At 50.9% G+C, this 22,203-nt stretch overlaps 1 protein-coding gene across 1 annotated transcript in view; it reads left to right on the top strand.

Moving 5' to 3' along the window:
- The window catches only part of MAGEF1 (MAGE family member F1), a gene marked incomplete at both ends in the record, with an annotated part of 52,196 nt that overhangs the window by 549 nt on the left and 29,444 nt on the right, over positions 1 to 22,203 (top strand). The window contains 1 exon segment of the mRNA XM_082655293.1: positions 10,538 to 10,686. Coding sequence (XP_082511419.1) covers positions 10,538 to 10,686 — 149 coding nt within the window.

Below are 22,203 nucleotides of genomic sequence, written 5' to 3'. Positions count from 1 at the left end.
GGCCATTTCAGAGCAGGTCACAAACGTCTGCTCCTCTGCTTCACATCTGTCGTACCTTATCACACTGCCACCACCACCAGACAGTTTCAAGACTGTGGCTTGTATTTGTGACTCAAGTGTCCCCAGACCTCACCATCCCACAAGTCCACGTGGGTTCCCCTCAATGAAATGACCAGATTTCACTGCTGCTTGCTCTTGTCTGCCATAGGCTCACTCTGTGATTTGAGGGACCCCTTGGGAGTGTCCCACAAGTGCTCGTGAGCAGGACTGTTACGGGGAGTGGACGACATGTCTCACCAAAGCTTCTCTCTGCCGACCCTGTTTGCTCTCTGATGCCATGCAGACCACAGTCACCCCAGGGTGGGCCTTGCTGCCACCATGCCTACCTGGTGTCCTCTGTGCCCTGGAGCCTCATAGTGTCCTTTGCCCCTCCCCCATGCTGTCACACCCTGTCACCTAGACCCCAAACAGGACTGATCTCCCTGAGCCTCATAGGACCCTTTATGAAAATAGCCCCTTCGGCTTCCTTTGAGGCCTATCCTCCCACAGGACTCAGTGCTAGGTTATCGGGGCAGGTGTGGTGATGTGTACTTCCCTCCACTTCCCTTTATGTCCCCCATTGCTAAGAGAAACCTGTGCCCCACGCCTCCCCAAATCCAGCAGACACATCTGAATCCCACGGCTAGAAACGGTTTTAGCTGAGGTTGGGAGCCCTACTCCATATCCTCAGACCAGTTGTTCTCAACCTTGGCTGAATATGAAAATCACCTGGGGAGCTTTTTCAAATCCTATTGTCAAGGCCACACCCTAAAGCAAGAAATCAGAATCTCTGGGCATCAGTAATTTTTAAGTCTCCCTAGGTGATTCCAACATGCAGTCAAGATTGAGAACCACTGCCTTGGAGGAAGAAAGAAATGGAGGAAGGGAGGGAGGGATTGTGGGAGGGAGGGCAAGGCCAAAACGGGGACCCCTCTCCCTATGAGGGAAGGGAGCTGAAGCAAGCAGACCTAGTGCCACGCCCCAGGACACACACCGAGAAAACCCAGTGATTCTTTCACCAAACCTGCCAGTGACTCGTGCTGCTGTTGTCAGTATCTCTTTCAGCTGAGTCAACGTATTAGGAAAGTCAAAGACAAGTGCAGCCCGGACCTGGTGGCATCCGAGGTATCTGCAGGGAGGAGGCCTTATCCATGTCCGTGGTGGAGACAGACTCCTGCAATTGACAGGACATTGGGAAAGCCCTGTGTCAATTACCAAACTTCCCAGGATGGCTGGCCATCAGCTCCAAGAATGGTGTGGCCAGGGACTGGCCTATGTTAGCTAGGTACACAAAGAGTTCATTCACTCATTCATTGGTTCACTCATTCATTCGTTCATTTGTCCATCTGCTCACTCACATCCACACATGTCAGAGCTGTGTGTAAGGGACCTCAGATATCATATGCAGCCCGGTGGTTCCCAGGCTTTGTTTTTAGCTGAGGAATGCTGGTTTAAGTGAAACCGTATGGAAGCATAAACAAATACAAGAGGAGTTGCTCTGGGTAAAGTAGGATAGGAGGCCCTGGGCCGGCCCACTCATCTCCCTTCTCCTAAGCGGGCTTCACCAGACTCTCCCGTTTCAAGGAGAAACAGGGTTTGGAAACCTCTCATCTTATAAACTAGGACACTGAGGCACGGAGCAGGGTGGGGTCTTGCCCAGGGTCATACAGATTTCATGGAACAAACTTTACTGTGCCAGGTTTGGGGAAATACAGAGCTGAGTAAGACACTGTCCTTGCAAAAGGAGAAGCTTACAGCATAGATCACTAACCCCAGATGCTGAAGCAAATGGCCAATTTAATCAAATGACCTGCCTCTGTCAGCTTTGTTTTCTGAAGAAAGCCCTTCCCAGGTTCTTTCCCAGCACATGGCTCTTGGGGAGAGCTGCAGTCTTGTCCTCCGGAGCGCACCAGGTGTAATTCATGTTCAGCTGGGATGCATACTGCCAGCCCTCTGACTGTCCTGGGTGTTTTCCTGGTTGTGAAATATTTTGGATATCACACTGGTATTCCACCATCAAAGTTCCCAAAGTGTAAGGATTGGAAAACATCAGCAGTACCTGCCTCCTCACTGCTATTATTTGACGCCAGATCTACTGAGATCTTCCGAAAAGTGGAGACCATTCTCTTCATGGGGTGACTTCCGCGGGGGAAGTTCTGGGCACGGTCTTCCTGAAGGTGCCTTTTGGGTCCAGGGTGGCCAGGCTGAATTCTGAGATGCATTGAAAGCCACACGGTGCCTCAGAGCAAAGCACAGGCCTGAGTTCAATCCCTAATCCTCCCACTCGCTAGCAGTGCTGTGTGTGTGCAGGACAGGCATTTCTCAAGTCCAAAGTTGTACGTGCAGTGAGTGCTGTCCCTCCGCAGGAAATGCCCTCAGCTGCAGGGAGCGGCCTTGCCTAAGTTATGCCCCTTCCCAGGGGTGCAATGACCCAGCCCCATTCCCTGGATGCGGGAACATCTCTGAAGGGTCGTCTAAGCTTCAGTGTGCCCCATGGGAGCGACTGAGGCCTCGTGGCAACTCCAATGCCATTCACCCTCTCCCTTCGCCCAGTCCTGTTTCCTTACAGGCCTTGCTCTGTGAACAGTCCCCAATTAACCTCCTGCACACAGTCTTCCTCTCAGAGTCTATTTCCTGAAGACCCTGACCCTCAATGGCACATATCCACAAAATAAGGGCAATAACCCCTACCTCTAAAAGCTGTTGTGAGCCTTAAGTGAGCTCATTGTTCACGTGAAGTTTCCTCTCTAACCCGGTGCCTGGAATATAGAGTGATCGATACATACTGTTCACGTTCTCCCCCTCTCTGTTCTTTCTTCCTCCAAGTGTTTACAGATTTTATAGTGAGCGTTCTCTCTCCTCTGAGGGATACATCTGGCTCTCTGTTCATTGGCCGAGCAGAAGTGATTGACACATTCCAAACCCAGTAAATGTCCAATCCCTTCTTGTGTTGAGGTATTCTACATAGCTGTGCTCACCTCTTATAAACACACCACACACACACACACACACACACACACACACACGGTATTAAAGAATTCTGCAATCTCTGAAGTTTTACAAACATCCAAGGCTTTATACCATTGCCACAACACACAAAGAATTGCTTGTGTAGAGACCCGCATGCCAAGTGAGACATCCCAGGAGGGAGGGATCATTTCCTGGTGGTATGATCAAGGAGGTCCTCATGAAGGAGATCACATTCATCATAGGTTTTGAAGGATGGATAGAAATTCAGCAGAGAGGGTGGGAGTGGCTTTCCAGACCAAGGGAATAATATCGCAGTCAACAGTGGAGTTGGGAAAACAAAGCATGTCTAGACAAGCCCTACAGTCTTGGCCGAAGACAGGGTTTTGTAGAGGAGGACGAGGCGGAGGATCCAAAGCTGGGGAGACAGTTTGGGACCTGACTGGGTGGGTCTTGAAGGCCAAGCTGAGGCTAGAAGCAATGGGACTCCACTGACAATGTTTGAGAACGAGGGAGAGCTTTAGGAAGCTCCGCCATGGAGAGGATTGAATGGAATGGTATTAGAGGTCAGGAAACCAGTGTCGACGCTCTGGTAACCGACTAGGGCTAGCGAAGACCCTTCACCTGACTGGGGCACTACTGGGCCGGGAGGGCTGGACTCCCAGGGCAAGAGCACTGGCCACTTTTTCAGAACACCACAACTATCAAACCCTTCAGGGGCAACTGTGCAAGCACCCTTCTGTGCAAGTACCCCTGTGCAAGTACCCTTCAAGGCACCTCATCTGAGGATAAACAACAAGTGAGCTCACTCCCCAACAATTGTTTGGAGAAGTGAAAGAGGAAACTGACCTCAATATAAGGGAGCCTGACTCACTGTTTCTCAGTGACCTTGTGCAGGAAAATTCTCTGAGCCTGCTGCCAGTCACCTCCTCTGTCCACACCTTGCCTCATAGGAATGTGGACACCAAAAGGGAGTCCCACGAATAAAACACCTAGAGAAATGTCTAGAAACAGGACAGACTCAGCCCTACTTCCCCACTCCCTTGCTGTAAGGCCTTGGGCACATCACTTAACACCTTTCCAGGCCTCAGTTTCCTCATCTATAAAATGGTCATAATAACTATCACCACCCATCTGTGGGACTTTTATAAGATCAAGTAGCCTAATAAACCTGAAGGTGTTTAAAGCTCTTTGGAAGCAGTGCTAAAGCAATGCAGGGTGTCGTGGTGATGCTGTTATGTAATTGTGTATTGCTATTGCAGCCGCCCCTGTAGCCTGTGCATCTCTTTTCTCTGAAGAGCCCAAATGCTGCTCATGGTGTCCTTTTTTCACAAATATTTCTCAAATGCTCACTCTTGTTTAGATGTGGGCCTGAGACCAGAAGTCTCCACAGATACTGCCTACCTGAAACGGACCTTGAGTCAGATCCTACGAGAGCCTGGCTGAGAGCAACTTGGAGCTGATTCACCACCACTCAGCAGGAAGCTGATGGTGTCGTGGTCAGGGAAAAGCAGGTGACTCAAGGTGGAACTTCCTGAACACAGAGGAACTGTGATCAGTCATCTCTCCAATTCCATCTCCTTGGTTGCATTGATCCAGATCCCAGCCCCTCCCCTCCCAGACTACCTTCTGATCCCACTGCCTAGAAATATAACAGTGGGGCCAGCATGATTCACCAACCATGTGACCTCATTTTCCTCATCTGTAAAATGGGTCTAATAATCTCTGAGCTGCCTGCCTGATAGGGCTGATATGAGGAGGGCCCCACGGGCCAAGGATGCAAGAATGCTTGGTGACTCTAAGGTGTCGCACCAAGGTAAAGGGCTGTTTGAGAGGACCTTTCAAAGGTATGTTTCAGGATGGTTTCCTGCCCAGGGAAGGGGAGGGAGAGAATGGCTGGCGGCCGATCTGCTGTGGCTATAAGAGAAGTCATAGGGGAATCCCAGGATGCTGGTTCCCTCCAGACCCGAAGTTCCAAAGCTGGATAGAAAGCATTTCTTGAACGTGGGTATTCGAGAGAACAGCTCTTAGTGTTCTGATACAAAGCATCCACCTTCAAAAAGATCTAACAGCGCCCAAAACCACAAGACCAGGCCAGTGGGGGAGTCATCATCTTCCCTCAGCCCATGGCTTGGCTGTTGCCCTCTTCCTAAGGGTCTCTGGATTCTCTGGACAGAGGCATGGGCTGGCCTGGGACAGTGACACCCACCCAGACCACAAAGGAACATGGCTGGAGAAGGCAGAAGGTTAGAGAGGTTAGAGCTGAGATACCAGGAGACTGCAAGTCCCCTTCCCAGGGGTCCTGGCCTGAATGGAAAGAAGGAAAAGTCCCCGTCCCCCAGGGCAGCAGGCATCCAGCAGGAAAAAGGGCAAGGCCAGGGGTGGGCCCACTTGCCACGTCTGGCTTGACTCCCCTGCTTACAGGTTGGGTGGGTAGAGAGGAAATAGAGTTCTCCAGGAGAAGTAGCCTAGGAATAATCCACAGCATCATAGCCCTCTGGGGTTTCCCTCATGGGGGCTGGGACAGGGGTGATGAACTCCAGAGTCCCTGAAGCAAGGACAAGTTCTCCACATGCATGGAGAAGGTTTAGATCATCAGAGACTCTGTCCCTGCCCCCCACTTTTAAGTGTTCCCCAGCCTGAAATGATGTCCTCATTCATCAGCCTGGGATTTGTGTCTTTCCTTTAACTTGACCTCTCCTATCCCTCCAACCAGATCTGGACCACACTCCCAGACCGTCTGCCAATGTGACTTAGAGTGACCCTCCATGTTGAGGGACCTCCATAGCCCTGCTCACCTTCCTTGGTTCAGTGGCCATGAGCACAGACTCTGGAACCAAACTGTCTGGGTTCAAGTCCCAGGTCTACCGTTAACTAGCCCTGTGACCTGGGGCAGCTTACTTAACCCTTCTGGGCCTCCACTCTCCCCAGTATTTGGGGATCATAGCAGGACCCACCTCAGAGCCTTGCTGGAAGAATTAAATGTGTTAATATGTGCTCAGCATAGCATTTGCCACCCAATTAGCCCTAAATCCGTGTTGGCTCCTTTTGAAAATCCCCACCCATTGCCTTTTCAAAACTGGGCTTCAGATCTACTTTTGAAGGCCTTCCTGGACTGTTCTCTGCTCCGTTGCCTTCTCCACAGTTGCACTGTCCCTTGTCATGTGGGTTCTCTCCTTGCTTCCTGGACATAAAGTAGCTTATGTTAACTCATGGGACAAGCTAGCCAGCATTAATCCTTCCTAGGAAACCTCAGTCTTCCACCTGCCTGAGCTTGTGATCCTTCTCTACAAAGCGATGCCCCTCTCATCTTTCAAAATTCTGCTCAAAACTCACGTCCTTCGTGAACCATGGCACAGTGGGAGAAACATACGCTCTGGGTTTGAATCCCGGCTGAACCTGTACCGCTGCGTGACCCTGGGCAAGTTACCTAACCTCTCTTAGTTTCAATTTCCTGATATGTCAAACGAGGTAAGTACCCCCACACACAAGATGGAGAGGATAAAATGAAATAATGACCCCTAGATGCCTGGGGTAGTGCTGGTGCACAGTTAAGTGCTCAGTGAATGTTTCCCTTCTATCCTCCCATCCTGCTCTGATAGCACAGTCTCCCCTCTGCACTCTAGCCCTTAATAATCTTTATAGCTACATTAGCCCCTCTATATATGTTCTTGGATTTTTTTTTTTTTTTTTTTTGGTGGTATGCGGGCCTCTCACTGTTGTGGCCTCTCCTGTTGCAGAGCACAGGCTCTGGACGCGCAGGCCCAGCGGCCATGGCTCACGGGCCCAGCTGCTCTGCGGCATGTGGGATCTTCTCGGACCAGGGCATGAACCCATGTCCCCTGCATCGGCAGGCGGATTCTGAACTACTGTGCCACCAGGGAAGCCCTGTTCTTGGATTTTTTTTATCATGCATTGGTTACTCTTTCATTCATTTGACATTTATTGGGCATTTACTATTTGTCTGATGTTGTGCGAGGCCCTGGGGATGACTATGACCAAATCCTTGTCCTGAGAAACTCACAGATAATTAAGAGGGTCAAATATGTGTGCAGATGACACTAGGGTCTTGTGGTAAGTGTCATAGCGGGGGCATGTATACTAAGCACTCTAGATCACAGCCTGTGGAGTGACTAACACTGATTTTGGCAGTCAAGGGTCTTAAATCCAACTGGGTAAGCCCTGGCTGAGCCCATGCTGGGTGCCAGCATGGTTCTAGGCATAGGGGATTCAGGATGAAGAAGACAGCACCTCTATCCTCAAGGACTGCAGGGTCCAGCGGGGAAGACAGACAAGAGGACGTGAGGCTCATACCAGGTGGAGTGTGCCTGTGTGCCCAGGGTGCTGTCGTGCAAGGGGGGACAGCTAAGGATGGGGGCAAGGAAGGCTTCCTGGAGGAGGTGACATCTAAGGCTTGAAGGACAAGTAGGAATTGGCTAAACAAAGGAGGGATGGAAGATCTGTCCAGGTTGAGGGAAACAGTGCAAGGTCCGGGAGGAGTTAGACCAGGTAGAAGGCTCTACCGGTAGTTCTGGATGGTTGGATGCATATGCACGAGGCTCTGAGCTTCTAGCAAGCTCTCCTTTGCTCCTCTGTCTCCCTGCAACATCCTTTCTCCAGTCAGACCCCTCAGTCCCAGCTCCAGGGCTGCCTCATCCCAGAGGCTTCGGCGCCTCTGCTGTCTGCCCTAGCTCGGGAGCCACGTGGCTCGGGCTCTTCCTAAGGGCTGGGGAAGCTGTGGAAGGAGAGCGGGGAGGTGGGTTCTTAGGCTGAGCTGGAAAAAGGAAAGAATTCCCCCACCCCTGGCTCCCCACGCAAGGACACTGAGTGATGGCCAGAGTTGGCCTTGGTTGTGGTCAGTCTGTGGTAACAGCTGCTAGATATCAGGAAAGAACCTGCTTCCTCAGCTTAAGCCTCCCCACGCCCAGGCCCTCGGCTTCTGCCAAATCAGTGCCCGCTAATTTGGTCAAGGTGAAGTTCTCCTCCCCTTCCTGGTGTTTGGCCGCCCAGCCAGCAGGCGGCAGGGACGCCCAGCGCACCCCATATCCACTGGGGCACAGGCATGCGGCCAGCACGCTGATTCCCACACCTGCACACTCACACACACGTACACGTGAACTCACAGTACCCACGCTCACACACGGACTCTCACAATACTTACTTACACATCTGCTCATCCACACACACGCTCGCATGCCCTCGCACACCCGAAGGGCCTGGCTTGCCTCTGTTCCGTAAGTTCCCTTTGAACAGGATCAGCCCCTTGGAAGGTTCTGGGCCTCCAGCCCAGGGATGTGAAGCCCTGGGCCAGAGAACCCCAGTATCTCTCACTGAGAGGGTACCAAAGGGTTAAGAGAGAACATTTCCAGGGAGTTTGCCTCTTAATCAACACAGTTAATTCTTTTCCTTTTACAAACATAAATTCTTGGCAGTCAGTAACCAAGAAAGAAACGGGTAAGAAAAAAATCTTAACCCAACATTAGTCAAATCTTTGCCTCTTCCTTTTTTTTTTTTTTCCCCCCTCAAGTTAAAACCCAGGGGAATTCAAAGCAATGAGAGAAATCCCAGCCCGGATGGAATGTTTTTGCTAATATATGTCTGCAAGTTATTTAAATGTATGTTTAAGTGTACATGTATGTGAGTGTGTGTGTGTGTGTGCGCGAGAGAGAGAGAGAGAGAGAGAGAGAGAGAGGGAGGGAGGGAATATGAAAGCAAGCAAGGATGGCTGATGGGGGGGTGGTGTGTGTGTGTGTGACTAGAGCAGACAGCAGAACAGAGGAGTCACCAGAGGCTCTGCCCGAGTCCCAGCTGTCCTCCAGTCCCGACTCTCCCATCTAGACCTGATGCAGGACAAGGCCATTTCCTAGGACAGTCCTTGTCCTTCAACCTAGGGTCTCCTGGGACCATAGCCCCTGTCCCTGCCCCTCAGCCCCAGGATGCCCTGGGTGACACTTTCTGCCAGGGGCAGATAACCCATCCCCCATACACTCTTGTCCCTTTTTGCTGCTTAGCCAGAGATTTGGGGCTGGAGTTTCCAGGCCTGGAGGAGAGGGACAGTTAAGAGGACCAAGCCCTGCCCCATCACAAGAGCACCCCACACACATGCTGTGGTCCTTCCTGGACTGGAAATCTGGGCTGAGGCTCTGTTCCTGGCCTCTTGCTGTCTCCTCTCAGAGCTCTCCCATGATCTTCAGAACCCCCTGGTAGCTCCTCTCTGCTTTGACACTCACCTCCTCAGAATTCCCCTGGATGACAGGCCTGACCCTCGCCCACAGACTCCGCCTCAGCAAGGCTCCCCACCTCCACCCCCAGAAGCAGTCCCAGCCAGGCTCAGGGTGCAGGGGCTTTGTGGACAACCCCTCGCCGCCCACCCCCGACCTGCCCTCTCTCCTCTGCTCCCTCCTGAGCTGGCTTTAATTCTTTTCATCTTTCCTCTGAAATCACTCCTCTCGCCCCGTATTCAGCTGTCTGGGTTCCAACTTCCTGATTTCCAGGGGGAGATTAAACAGCTTTCTCCATCTAAAGGCACTTTGGATGCCTGGGCCACCCCATGGGCTGGCCAGACCTCTCTCTGGCGAGGGGCCTGCTCTCACTCTTCTGAGCCCTGGCCCACCCTGAGTCCTAGGCCTTCCACAAGGAACTTCCCATGCCCCTAGCCTGCCCTGGCCCCCAGAGATTCCAGCCCTCCCATCGCTTCCCCTTCACACAGAGGCCCCTCAGCTTCTCCAGCCAGGCCCAGAGCCCAGAGTCCACAACCTCCTCTATCACCAGCTTTTGGAAAAGGAGAGGTGGGGGTAGGGACGGGGCAGTGCTCAGGGTCTGGAATCTGCAGAGAGAGTCCTCACTCTGCTTACCCACCCCTCCCTTTCTCCTCTGGCTTCTCTGTTCTTCCCACCCACTCTTGCCCTCAGAAGCCCTTTTTCTGAGAACATGGACATCCGTGGTCTCCCCTAGCTGACAAAGGGCTGACTGACCAGCTTTCAACTCCCTGAGAGTGTGTCCCCTACCCTGTTCGTCTTCTGGAGCCACCTCAGGGTCTGGTGCTCAGCTGAGCCCTGGCTTGAGACAGAGCACAACGGGGTTAGGGGCACGGCTGAGTGGGAGGGGCTGCTGGAGAGGAGGACAGAAAGAGAGTCCGAGGGAAAGTAAAATGGAGCTGTGAATTACGTACCACTTGAGCCTGCCTGATATGTAGCTAGGGCATAGCGGTAAAGCTTAGATCTGACTTTTCAGCAAGGAAGAAATAGTTGCCTAGAAAGGAATCCCTGAGACGGAGAGAGGGAAAGGCGACATTCTATGGGAAGCATCCAGGGACGCCACCTGGTCAGCGCTTCAGTTGTCTTCTGAAATGATCTGGGGCCTTGGGACCCTCGCTTCCTAAGGCCTGAGATGCCAGGAGGACTCTTGGGTCCATATTGGTCTGTGGGCTTCAGAGAGTCCACAAATTCCCTGACATCATATGAAAAGTCTCGTGGGCATGAACAGTACCATGAGGGGAGAACCTCCACGGCCTTAATCATGTCCTCAAAAGGGTATCTCACCCCCAAGAAGTTAACAACCACTGGATTAGAGGTTAACACGAAGGTGATACTTGAAGCCGGACAGACTGACACAAAAGACAGGGCCAGCGTGGAGCTAGATGACCTCTGGCTGAACCAAGCGGAGAGTCAGGCCCAGGCAGTAACGTGAGTCTCAGGAGCTGACCTGCACTTCTAGATGTGTGTGTAGGGGCAGGGAGGGGTTCCAGAGATGACCCGGGTGCCTGGAGACCCCATCTTAAAGCAGATCTCTGCCAGGTGAAATCCTACGGCTCACATGACTCCTTCGCTGGACTCAGCTGTTTGCAGGCTTTATCTGCTGGGAACTGGCAAGTACTAGCTAGTGAGATGGTACAGGTGACCCAAAGAGTCCTAGGTCTCCATGGGAGCACCAGTGAAAAGTGCACAGAAGCATCTGAGCCCATAAGTTTCACAATGTGTACCAAGTTCATCCGTCTCAGAGTAAAACTAGAGTCCACTCTTCAAGGGGCTGTGTGTGTATCCAGCACCAAGTCAGAAGAATCAGAAAAAGAGAGGGGAAGGGCATCAATGCCAAGGAGATAATTTGGAGGTAACAACAGTTGTTTAGCAAAAACATCCATTAGCCCAACCCCACGCTAGCTGGACTACGCACTAACCAAGCTGCTGGACCTCTCTGGGTCACGGGTCCCTCTTCTGTGAAATGATGAGGTTGGGCTGGAGGGTCTCTGAGGGTACCTTCAGTGCCGCCACCTCAGGTTTTAAGAAATGCCTCCTCTGTCCCCTCCCTGGAAGTCTCATTGGGGGGAGCTGGAGATTATCCAAAAGCCAAGGGAGTTTTCCCACCCTGCCCCTGCCTGCTCCCCAAGATCACCCACCCAGGGCCTACACATGGCGCCCTCCTCCCACAGTGTCACTTTCCCTACAAAAGAGGCTGTGGGAACAAGAGGGGGTCCCTCTTTGGTTTTTATTTCCTTGCCTGCTTGCCTTCTTGCTCAGATCGAGTGCATTTGGAGGACAGGAAGTGGGGAGGCTGGCTGGGACAGGTGAGCAAGGAACATCCTGGACCTGGGGTGTCAGCTGCTCTCCAGCCGGAAGGTGGGGGTGGCAGGCTGTGAACTCTCCCTGGGCCCTGGGAGGACAGACACACTGCCAGTGCCGCACTAGACAGCCCCTCAAGCTCCCTTTCTAGAGCCTCATAGCTCTAGAATGCTTTCTTCTACCCAAGGCATGTCTGTGTGGTTTGTAAGTGTGTGTCTATAGCTGCGTGTGTAAACATAGCTAGACGGATACGAATCAGGCTTTATGAGGTGGTGGCACTGCGTCTGCCTGTGGCAGCCAAGCCGCTGCCAGGGCTTCCAAGAGGGCAGCTCCCCTGTCTCTCCCCACAGGTCTCCCCCGTCACATCCGCCTGTGACTCCTTTTCCCCCGACTCCCCAGCATCAAGCTGTCATTGCCAACTCCTCCCTCATTTTTCCTCCCCACAGCCAGGCTGTTGCTATATCCTCACTTCTTCCTCCACAGCAACTCTGAGATCTGTTTCTTTCTTGGTGTCCGCCCCCTCCATCAGCATCCCCCTCTTGTGTCCCCGACTCTCCTGCTTGATGTTTTTTTTTTTTTGCTTCTCACCCTCTCTGACTTTGTGCTTTGCCTGTGCTTTGTCCATCTGTCTATCCCTCTCCGTCCATGCTTGTTTTGTGTGCAGCCCTGTCTCCCCTGTCTGAATCCCTGCCTGCCTCCCTCTCAGTTGGCCTCGTACCCTCTGGTTGGTTGTGTGTGTTTGTCTCTTTACCTCTCCACTCTGTCTCTCAACAAGTCACAGCCAGAAACTCCTTGGGAAGCAGTGTCTTGAGCCTCCTTCTTCTTTCTAACCTCACTGTCAAGTTGACTCCTTACCTGGCCTGGCCTCTGAGCAGAGCAGAGGCAACACAGTGCAGGGACGGACCTCCTCGGCCTGCGAGAGCCAGTGGGCCATGGGAAGAGCAGCTGGGCTGGAGGAGCCAGTGATGCAGCCCTGCCTGTTACTAAAACAAGTGGCAGGCCTGGCTCATTTGCATGTCGGGTCTCTTTTACATAAATCTGCATGTCAAGCTGGAGGCCCAGGAGCCAGGTAATGCAAAATGATGCAAAATAAATTAATCAGTGTGCCCTTCTGCAGGTGCAAGCCAGCCCTATCTTCCAACTGACAGAGCAAACCCAGAAGGGCTCGTGTCCTTACAGGGTAGGGGGAAGGGTGGGGGGGGCAGGAGCAGGGCTCTGGCCTGGAGCTGGCAAGCAGCCACTCCAGCTCAGGCTGTGGAAGCCTCAAGGGGCAGCTTGCCCTCTAGCCTGGCTCCACGGTGGCCCTGAGAGACAGGATGGGCCCCCATGGCTGGAGAGAGCTGGGAAGCCAGTCAGCCTGGACCACAGCCTCATCCAGGCTCTGGAGACTCAGACTCCGGGGCTGGGAGAGGGGGATTTAGGGATCTCCTCATCCAGTGGGGAAACTGAGGTACAGGGAGTAGGGGAGGGACCTTTCCAAGGTTACCCAGCTCTCTATGGCAGGGCCCAGCACAGAAGTCTGGCATTTGGAAGCACTGCCCCTGTGCTAACCTCCTTGGGGTGCTCTAATCACCTTGGGGTGCCCTCCAGAGCTCCCTGACCCAGACCTGGATCCTATTCCCCCTCCAGGAAAAGGCGGCGTGGGAAAGAGATAGTAGCCATTCTCCCTCTACAATCTCTAGCCTCTGCAAAGTGTGACGTCTCGGCTCCCCTCTGGATTGGAAAGTGGTTCCTGAAGCCCCAAGGATTCTGAGAGGCCCCTTCATGTGAGAGGGGAATGGGGAGGAGGGTCCCCGGCATCAGACCCTGCCCCGGGCCCAGCTCTGTGTCCCCTCTGACAGGCAAAGGCAAACTAGCTGTGGGACCCCAAACACTCCCAAAGATCTCACACCCTCTCCAAACACAACTCACAGTTTGTTTAAAGGGACCCACAGCAAATCACGTCTGTGCCAACTAGGACTGCTCTAGTTCTCCTCTGCTGCAGGAAGCTGGCCAACCCAGCTCCATCCCGCTCCGGAGAGTGCGGGCTAACGGTGGGGGTGGCGTCTCAGGGGGCAGGGCACCCGGTGGTTAGGAACAATGAGCCACATCTCTGCTTGGGTGGTCGTGCTACCACTTACCAGCTGTGTGACCCAGGGCAAGACACCTGGCCTCTCTGACTGGAGCTCTCTCATCTACAAAATATGGGTGGTGAGCATTCCTACCCAGCGGGGTTACTGTGAGGCTTAAATGAGACAAAGCCCGCACAGCACCCGGCACAGGGCCTGGCACAGAGGAAGCATCTATAAATGGTAGCCATTATTATTACTCTTGCAAATATGGGTACCACAACCAGGCCAGCCTAGGTCAGAAGAAGGGGATGGGAAACAGAAATAAGTCCAGGTGGGGTCTCTCTCCCACTGCCCTTTCTCCTCCCATCACCTTCTTCTGTCCCCCGCCCTCCAATCTAGTCTCCACATTTGCACCAGAGGGGAAGTACTAAGACACACATATCGTCATGCCACTTCCTTGCTTTAACTCCTTTCTGGCTCCCTATTGCTCTTAGGATAAAGCCCACGCTCCTTGACATGGTCTTACAAGACCTTTTGTAATCTGGCTCCTGCTTATCTCTGAGCCTCATCTCTCAGCCTCTTGTAACCTAAGCTTCGGGACCACAGTGACTCAGACACACATGTTGGCGCTCACCTCCAGGCGTCTGCATGGGCTGATTCCAGACCCCAGCTACTCACCTCCTCTATAGTTAGCTTAGAAGTTGCTTCCTCCAGAACACTCCCCCACTCCTGGCTGAGGATGGATAGAAAAGGGCTTACAGAGATCCTCGTCCCAGGAGATTTTTCTGAGAGGTCCCAGAAGTAGGGATGTCTAAGATCACCTAGTCCAGCTTCTCCTTTGGCAGAAGAGAAACTCGGGCCCCAGAGGGAGGAGGCTTCCTCCAGTTTCCCCCCACCCCCTCTCCACACTAGCACAAGAGGAAACCAGTGACCCCTCCTCTGACACCAAGCGTGACCTCTCATTCTAATTCCTTTGCATTTAATCATTTAATCACCTCTCCCAGGGATAATGAATTCCAAGCCCCAAGAGAGCCCATAAGGCTGTGTGTATTTTGGGGCCAGGGCTGTTTTAGAGCACCCCTCAACCATTCCCATGGTGTCACTATCTCCTCTTCCCTCTTTATCAGATTCTGGCCTGCCTCCTCTGCCAGGTGAGCAGAGCTTGTGACCAGGGGACAGAGGGGCAAAGGGGGCTTGCTGGGGAGCTGTCAATTCAAAGGGTAGCCAAGTGAGAACAGGTCAAGGCCACCACTGGAGCGTGGAAAGCAAACAGGTTCTGGAATCAGGAAACCTGAGTTCAAGTCCCACTTGCTAGCCGTGTGAAAGGGCAATTAGTTAACCTCTCTGTACCTCAGTCTCTTCAACTGTAAAATGGGGGTAACAATAGCTCTCTCACCAGGCTGTCGTGAGGGTCAAGTGAGGTGACATATGGGAAAGTACCTCCTAAACAGTTCAACACTCAACATGCCTTCTTCTTAACGAGCCAAACGAACGAGCGCAGGAAGGTTCTGACCAGGAGCCAGGCTCCCATGCCCAGAGTTGACTGCTAACTCAGCCCCCTGCTCCTGCCCCCATTCTGTACCTAATCTATTATGGACTGAAAGGTGTTGGCCTTATAAGTATGTGTTCCTCATGGCCAGACTTTCCTGAGTGTTATCAGCCTGGCTGATAAGATAATCTTGCCCTGTAGGGCAAGCTCCGGCACCTGGCGTTCTGCATTGCAGGTGACCTCACAGACTTAACTTTTTAATACCTAGCAAGTCAAGACAGAGGCTCTCAGCTTACAGGCTGGAAGGGGAGGGGCCGGCTAAGGGGGCCTCCGAAATTAATTCTCTTTGTTCCTGAGTCTGATGTCTGGAATTGACCGAAGACTCCAAGTTAACACCTTTCATGCCAGATGGTGACTGGGTCTCTACTGGCTCCACTGAGCTCAGAACCAAAATGGTTTCGAAAAGACTTGAAGTGAGCGCCCTTCTCCTTTAGTTAAGTGCAAAATCTCCATATCTATTTCAGCCTTTGAAAAGTGAAACCCGGGAAGGCAGCTTCCCCAGGCAGAGAAGAGAGGTGTGCAGAATTAATAATCCATCTCGATTTTTCCTGTGTAATTTAATAAGTTGACCAAGCTTATCAGGGGGGACCTGGGCTGCCTTTAGCCACTGTGCGAGCCGGGCTCACGCTGTTGCCTCACTTTTCCACATTAGAGCGGTTGACCAGCCAGGTGAGGTGAGTCAGGGTTAAGGTGAAGAGCTGGGACCCATCTCACCTTGTTTGGGCATCCGTTACCATTTGGCGACACATCCCTCCTCGCTCAAACGTTCTAGCCGGGTCCTCAGAGTCCTAGATGTAAGCCTGAACCACATCTGCCCTCCTGGGCTCTGAGCCTTGGGCCCCACAAGGCCCCCGCTGCCTCCCACCTCTCCCAGCCTCAGGGCGGATGCACCTGAGCAAGGTATTTTGACTGGCTGGTATTTAAAGAAGAAGGAGGAGGGAGGAGGGGAAGGGGAGGGGCTTTTCTGGGACGGCCCCAGCCCTGTACCTCCCAGAAGAAAGGCAACTGCCTGGACTAGCTGCATCCGACCCCCAGCAGACCCTTCTCCCCACCCTCCCTTCCACCCCATTTCTCTCCCTCCTCTGCCGGCCAGAGGGCCACCCCAGGGCTGCTTCTCCAGAATCCCTGGAAAGAATGCCTTGGAACCCAGTGTGGGAAGCACTACTCTGGATGGTCATCTCGTTTTGGAGCTGCCACTCATCTCCACAAGAAGCACTCGGGAGGGGGAGGACACCCGTATAGAATATTTTTCCAAATAAGCAGGAGGGGATTCAGAGATCAATGAGTCCATCCCCTCTTTTCCACAGATGGATAGACTGAGGCTCAAGGAGGGAGAGTGGTCTGTCCAATGAGCTCTCACCACTGAGGCAGGGCCAGTGGGCCTTCGCTGGGGTCTTGCTAGTGGGGGGCATGTATCACAGTCTAGGGGCTCTGGAGTCAGAGGGACCTGAGTTCAAATTTCGACTCAACTGTGAGACTTGGCCACATCATTTGTAGAATGGGATAACAGTAACCACCTCCCAGGGTCTATAAATGAGATAACAGATGTTACAGGCCCGATATGTATTACTCTACAACTTAAGCTCCTTGAAGGCAGGGGTTGGTTTCATTTACTGCTGTATCCTCAGAGCCTAAAACATGCCCTGCCCGGAGTAGCACTGAGTAAATGCATGTTGAATGAATGAATGCAGCATATGGTTCTTATTATCACTCTTATCCTCACTATTATTGCCCAGAGTATTTTCTTGTTCACTTCAGTCACCTTTTCTTTTCTTCTCCTGGACTCCTTTCTCTGTTTGCTCCTTGTATCGGTGTGTACAGGGTCACTCCTGCGCACACGCAACTTCACACCTGCACGTCCCCAGGCTGTGCTGTCTCTCTGCCTCTTCTAACCTGCAGGGGGAGAGGGAGAACCGTGAGGCTGAATCCAAACCCTCGCTTTCCTACCCAACCCACCCCCCACTCAGTGTTCAAATTGCTGCTCCCCTTCATATATCTGAAATCTTGGCCACCCTCCTCTAAGATACTTAGTGCTGCTTAATAAGTCAGGGGTGGTGAAAAAAAAAAAATCCCACCAGTATTTTTTCCTTTCCAAGGAAGGCTGCCCACTCGTTTTTGTTTTGTCTGATTCAAAACTGACTGATGCAATTCCCTTCTGCTCTGACAAATAGGGACCCTCAGCAAAGAAGGAAACAGAGCCAAAGTGAAAAGAGAAAGGGTCAGAGGCTTTCTGGAGATTTATGAAGTTCCCATTCGAGCACAGGCAGCTGGACAGTGCTCTCCTAGGTTCAGGCCTTGAGTTTCAGGAAAACAGAAAGACTCTGAGACGCGCCTTCATTTGAGTCATTTGGGTGGAGTTGATGTTTTTATCTTTGTTATCTTCCTATTTCCCTCTCCTGTGAGCTGAGAGCTGTGCTCAGCGAGTGGGAATGCCTGCTTTCTTCTGCCTTTGGGGTCCAGGACACTGGGGCAAAATACCAAGAGGCGATCCTTCCATTCTTCTCAAATCCCATCTCACTCTTTTTATCCCACTCCTGAGTTTAGAGTTTTAATTCATTTCGAATCTGTGATCGTCTTGAGAGGAAAACGTGTAGGAAATCGATAGACTAGACTAGATTGTAATATGACATAAATAACTCAACCCTACAAATTAACACAGGCCCACAAGCCTACACCTGAAAGAATCAGACCACAAGCAAATAAAAATTTGCCTAATAATAGAAAATAATCACAATAAGTAAGCCCTATGGCCTTTAACTGGATTGGCGTGACTGAAAGATAAATTGTGAGTGAAATACTCAATCCAGACCAACTCTGTAGGGGTTGGTTTGTTTATGTACTCCCTTAATGTATATGACTTAAAAAACAGATTCCATTTACTTTCATCTTCTTTTTAGTGACTTAACTGAACAAGGGTCTCAGTTACTAAAGTAATGGAAATGTTGGCTCTGTACAGATAAGTGGTTTCCATCCTTTTGAGGGGGGCCATCCCCGTTTGTCTGAGCTCCGCTCTTACTGGGCACAGGGCCCGATGCTGCGTGAGTGTCCAACTCCCTGCAACCTGGCCAAGCAGGGAGCCCAGGTGGGGTTGTCCACCTAGTGGGGCTCCAATGAGCTGAGGCAGGTAACAGGAGTGTCTCTTGCATTGATTACAGGCCCTTTGAGTGGAAAGGAGGTACCTCCTGAGTTGAGAGTGGGCCTTGTGCATCAAGTCCAGTAGACGGACAAATCAGGTCTGTTATAGACTGGAGGTTCATGTAAGCCGAAATGTGATGGTATCAGGAGGTGGGGTCTTTAGGAGGTGATTGGGTCACAAGGATGGAGCCTCATGAGTGGGATTCGTGCCCTTCTAAAAGAGACCCACTGGAAAAAAAAAAAAGAGACCCAGAGGGCTCTCTCACCCCTTCTGCCAGGTGGGGACACAGTAAGACAATGATGGTCTATGAATTAGGAAATGGGATTTCACCAGATGCCGAATCAGTTGGCACTTTGATCTTGGACTTTCCAGCCTCCAGAAGTATGAGAAATAAATGTTTGCTGTTGAAGCCACACAGTCTATGGTATTTTTGTTATAGCAGCCTGAATGGACTAAGCAGTGCATTGTGGAAGCAAGAAAGAGTCTGAGGTGGGCATCAGGGCTGGAGTGTGGAGCAGGGAGGCATAGGGCTGAGGACGTTCTTGCCTAGCCTGGGCCCTTAGCCCCAAGAAGCATGCCTCTGCCTTGGCCACCGAAGACACATGAAAAACCCTGGCTGCCCATCAGTTCAGCGTCTACTGCTCTGTCTGTCCCAGACATTGGCTCCCACTTGGTCCCAGTTCAGCTTTACTGGCTTGTCCTAAGTGGACTTGGCAACCTGGTTCCATTTCTCCTTCATAACTGTCTTGGAAGTCCCATAAGTCTCAGCCACCAATAATTACCCCCCAGGCACCAAAATCGACCTCCTCCCTGCATCTGCATCCAACCCAGGTGTCTGGGTCACCACAGCACACCACACTCCTGGGGGGGCGGGCGGGGCGCAGCATGTGGAGAAGAGATGGGAACTAGAGAATACTGTGTCAAAATGGGCAAGGAGAAGAACAATTTGGGTGAATATCAGAAAGAGCTAAAAATATACTCCTGTGGTGCGGGGGTGTGAGTGGGCTGGGGAGCAAGACTGCGACATTAAATTGATTTCCAACACCCTTTGGCATAATCAGAGACCCCCCTTCTGTGAACCCCAACGAGGTGGCCTCAGTTTGATTCTTTTGGCTTTTAGGTGTGACCTCTAAGGAATGACAGAAGAGAATGGCTGTTCAAGCTGAGAAAAATTTATTCAAACTCCAGGCAGGGTGCTAAAGCTCTTTTTTTTTCTGTTAGCTCTGTCTTTGCTCCAAGAATGTCTTCTTTTTTACTTCTGGAGCTCTTAATGCTTACAGCAACCTCCTGGCTTTTTGTGGTCTGGGAGTCCTGTTTGTCTCCTCACAGTGGCCCTTGCTTCTATTTCACAACATCCTCCCTTTCAACGCTCAGTACTGGTCGGCAGAGGGTATATAGGAAACAATCAGATCTATGAACCAAGCTACCAATATTTGCCTTCCTGCCTCATCATGGGTCACAGGCTCTGATGCAGCAATGATGCTGGGTGAGTCTTTACCCAATTACCCAGATACTCACACTCCCAGAAAGTGTACAACACTAGTCACCCCTATTGATCCAAAACCAAAATGTATTTTTGGAATCACTCTAGCTTTACCTCATCTTCCTCCACAAACCTAACCTTGGAAATTTTCCTAGTTGGCTTAAAAAAAGTTAATGACCGCCTGAATGGGAACACAGATAGCATATTTATCAAAATTTCAGATGATACAAAATCAGGTAGGGAATCACTAAATGGGTAAAAGAGTAAGGTTCCAAGTCAACCTTGATAGGTTGGACAAGGAACTGAATTTAACAAGATGAAATTTACTACCCTTGGGCTCAAAACAAAACCAAACAAAAACCCAGCATGGCAGTACAATTTCAGAATTTGGAAGATGGAGCTAAAAGAGTCACACGTTGGTTGCAAGATCAGTATGAGTCAAGGGTATAATGTGACTCTCAAAGCACCTAAGGCGAGTTTAGGCTGCATCACTAGAAGGGTAGAGTGCAAAAGAAAGAGATGGAGGAAGTGGTCCTGCTCTTCTCAGAGCTCCTGGACCACACCTGACGTGTGTTTCCTTCTGACACCACTCTAGGATGAACACTGACAAACGATTATGCATCTGAGGGGTGGAAACAGGAAGACAGAGAATCTGGAAATTATAACTAATGAGGACCACATAAGAACTAAGGAAGTTTAACCCCAAAGAGGAAAAAAGATTTAAGGGGGCATGAAAGCTGTTTTCAAGTACTTTAAGGCCTATCTCCTATACAAAAGGGAGACATCTTTTTCTTTTTTTTCTTCCCCAGTTCTAGAAGACTAAGGTAGCTTCATACGAATAAGTTACAGGGAGCTAAATTTCAGTCCAGCCCGAGGAAGAACTTCCTTTTTTAAAAAAATATTTATTTATTTATTTGGTTGCACCAGGTCTTAGTTGTGGCAGGTGGGCTCCTTTAGTTGCGGCTCAAGAGTTCCCTAGTTGCGGCTCACCAGCTCTTTAGTTGCGGCATGTGAACTCTTAGTTGCAGCATGCGTGTGGGATCTAGTTCCCTGACCAGGGATTGAAACCGGGCCCCCTGCATTAGGAGCACAGAGTTTTAATCACTGCGCCACCAGGGAAGTCCCAGTACTTTCTTTTGTAACAGTGAGAACTGTGCAAACCTAGAAAGATCTGCCTAATGAGGTAATGAGTTCCTTGTCACTAGAGATATTCAGGAAAAAGCTTGAGGATCACATATGAGGGATGTTGCAGAGAGAATTCTTGTATTCTTCAGAGGATTAGATCAGATGACCTTTAAGGATGTTTTCAACTCACAGATATTCCGATTTTCAGGATTGCTATTATAATTTATTATACTATTACTTATATGAAAATATCTAATTCCCTTTGGTAAAGTAATAAAGGTGCTGAATTTTAGAAATATTTCCCAGTTCTTTTCACACTCAGTTTCAATTTCAGATAAAGAGCACAGTGGAGACAACTGCCTAGGTTCAAACCTGGCTCTGTTACTTATTAGCTGTGTGACCTTGGGCAAGTCACTTAACCTCTCTGGGCCTCAATTTCCTCATCTATGAAATAGGAATAATAATAGTACCTGCTTCATAGGGATGTTATGAGGATTAAATAAATTAGTATTTGAGAAGAACTCAGAACACTGCCAGCATATAGTAAGTATTATAAATGTGTTTGTTAAATTAAAAATAATGTAAAATTGCTGAAAATAAAGAACAGGAATGGTCACAAATTTAACAAATGGTCAAGGATGTCCTCCTCCTTTACCAACTCATCACTAGCAACTCATCACTACCAACTCATCTTGGCTGTGAAATAGCCAAGAACCCAGAGGAGGCAAAAAAAAAAAAAGAATGCAAAAATCACCCAGGCTCCCTAAGCTCTCAAGGGGGAAGCAAAAGCTTCCTGCTATTGGTTTACCATAACCTCTGAAAAGGGTTATGTGTTTAATGACACCAGCTTATCCCTACCCACCCCCCCGCCCCCACCCCTCCTCTCTCTTCTTGGAGTTGCTAGGAGGCCAGGGGTGTGCTGCATTGTAATAAAGCAGCGTCGGGGGAGGGCAGGGGCCAGAGCATGTTAGATATATAGGGCCTGTCCACGGGAGCTTAATATCCTCTTACTGGAATAACTATTGTCCCAGCTTCTCAACAAATACCAACCATCATTAATAAAAGGACTAATAAAAGCATTTATTGAGCTCAGGCAATAGCCTCTCTTTTTCTAGCTCCAGGGCCTTGGCAGACGGCAGCTGCTGAGGATAAGGGCTGGAAAAGTAAGACTCCCACTGCAACCCAGAGATCAGTCCCTGCCCCAGCCCCGATCCAGTACCCTCCCCAAGGGCTGGGCAGCCAGAGCAGTGGGAGACTGGGGCATCACTGAGGCATCAGACCCCAGGGTGCTTTTT

Source organism: Grampus griseus, assembly GCF_964374135.1.
Source record: "Grampus griseus genome assembly, chromosome: 5".
Taxonomy (NCBI): domain Eukaryota; kingdom Metazoa; phylum Chordata; class Mammalia; order Artiodactyla; family Delphinidae; genus Grampus; species Grampus griseus.
Note: the sequence above shows the minus strand (reverse complement) of the source record. Positions and strands in the feature narration are given on the sequence as shown.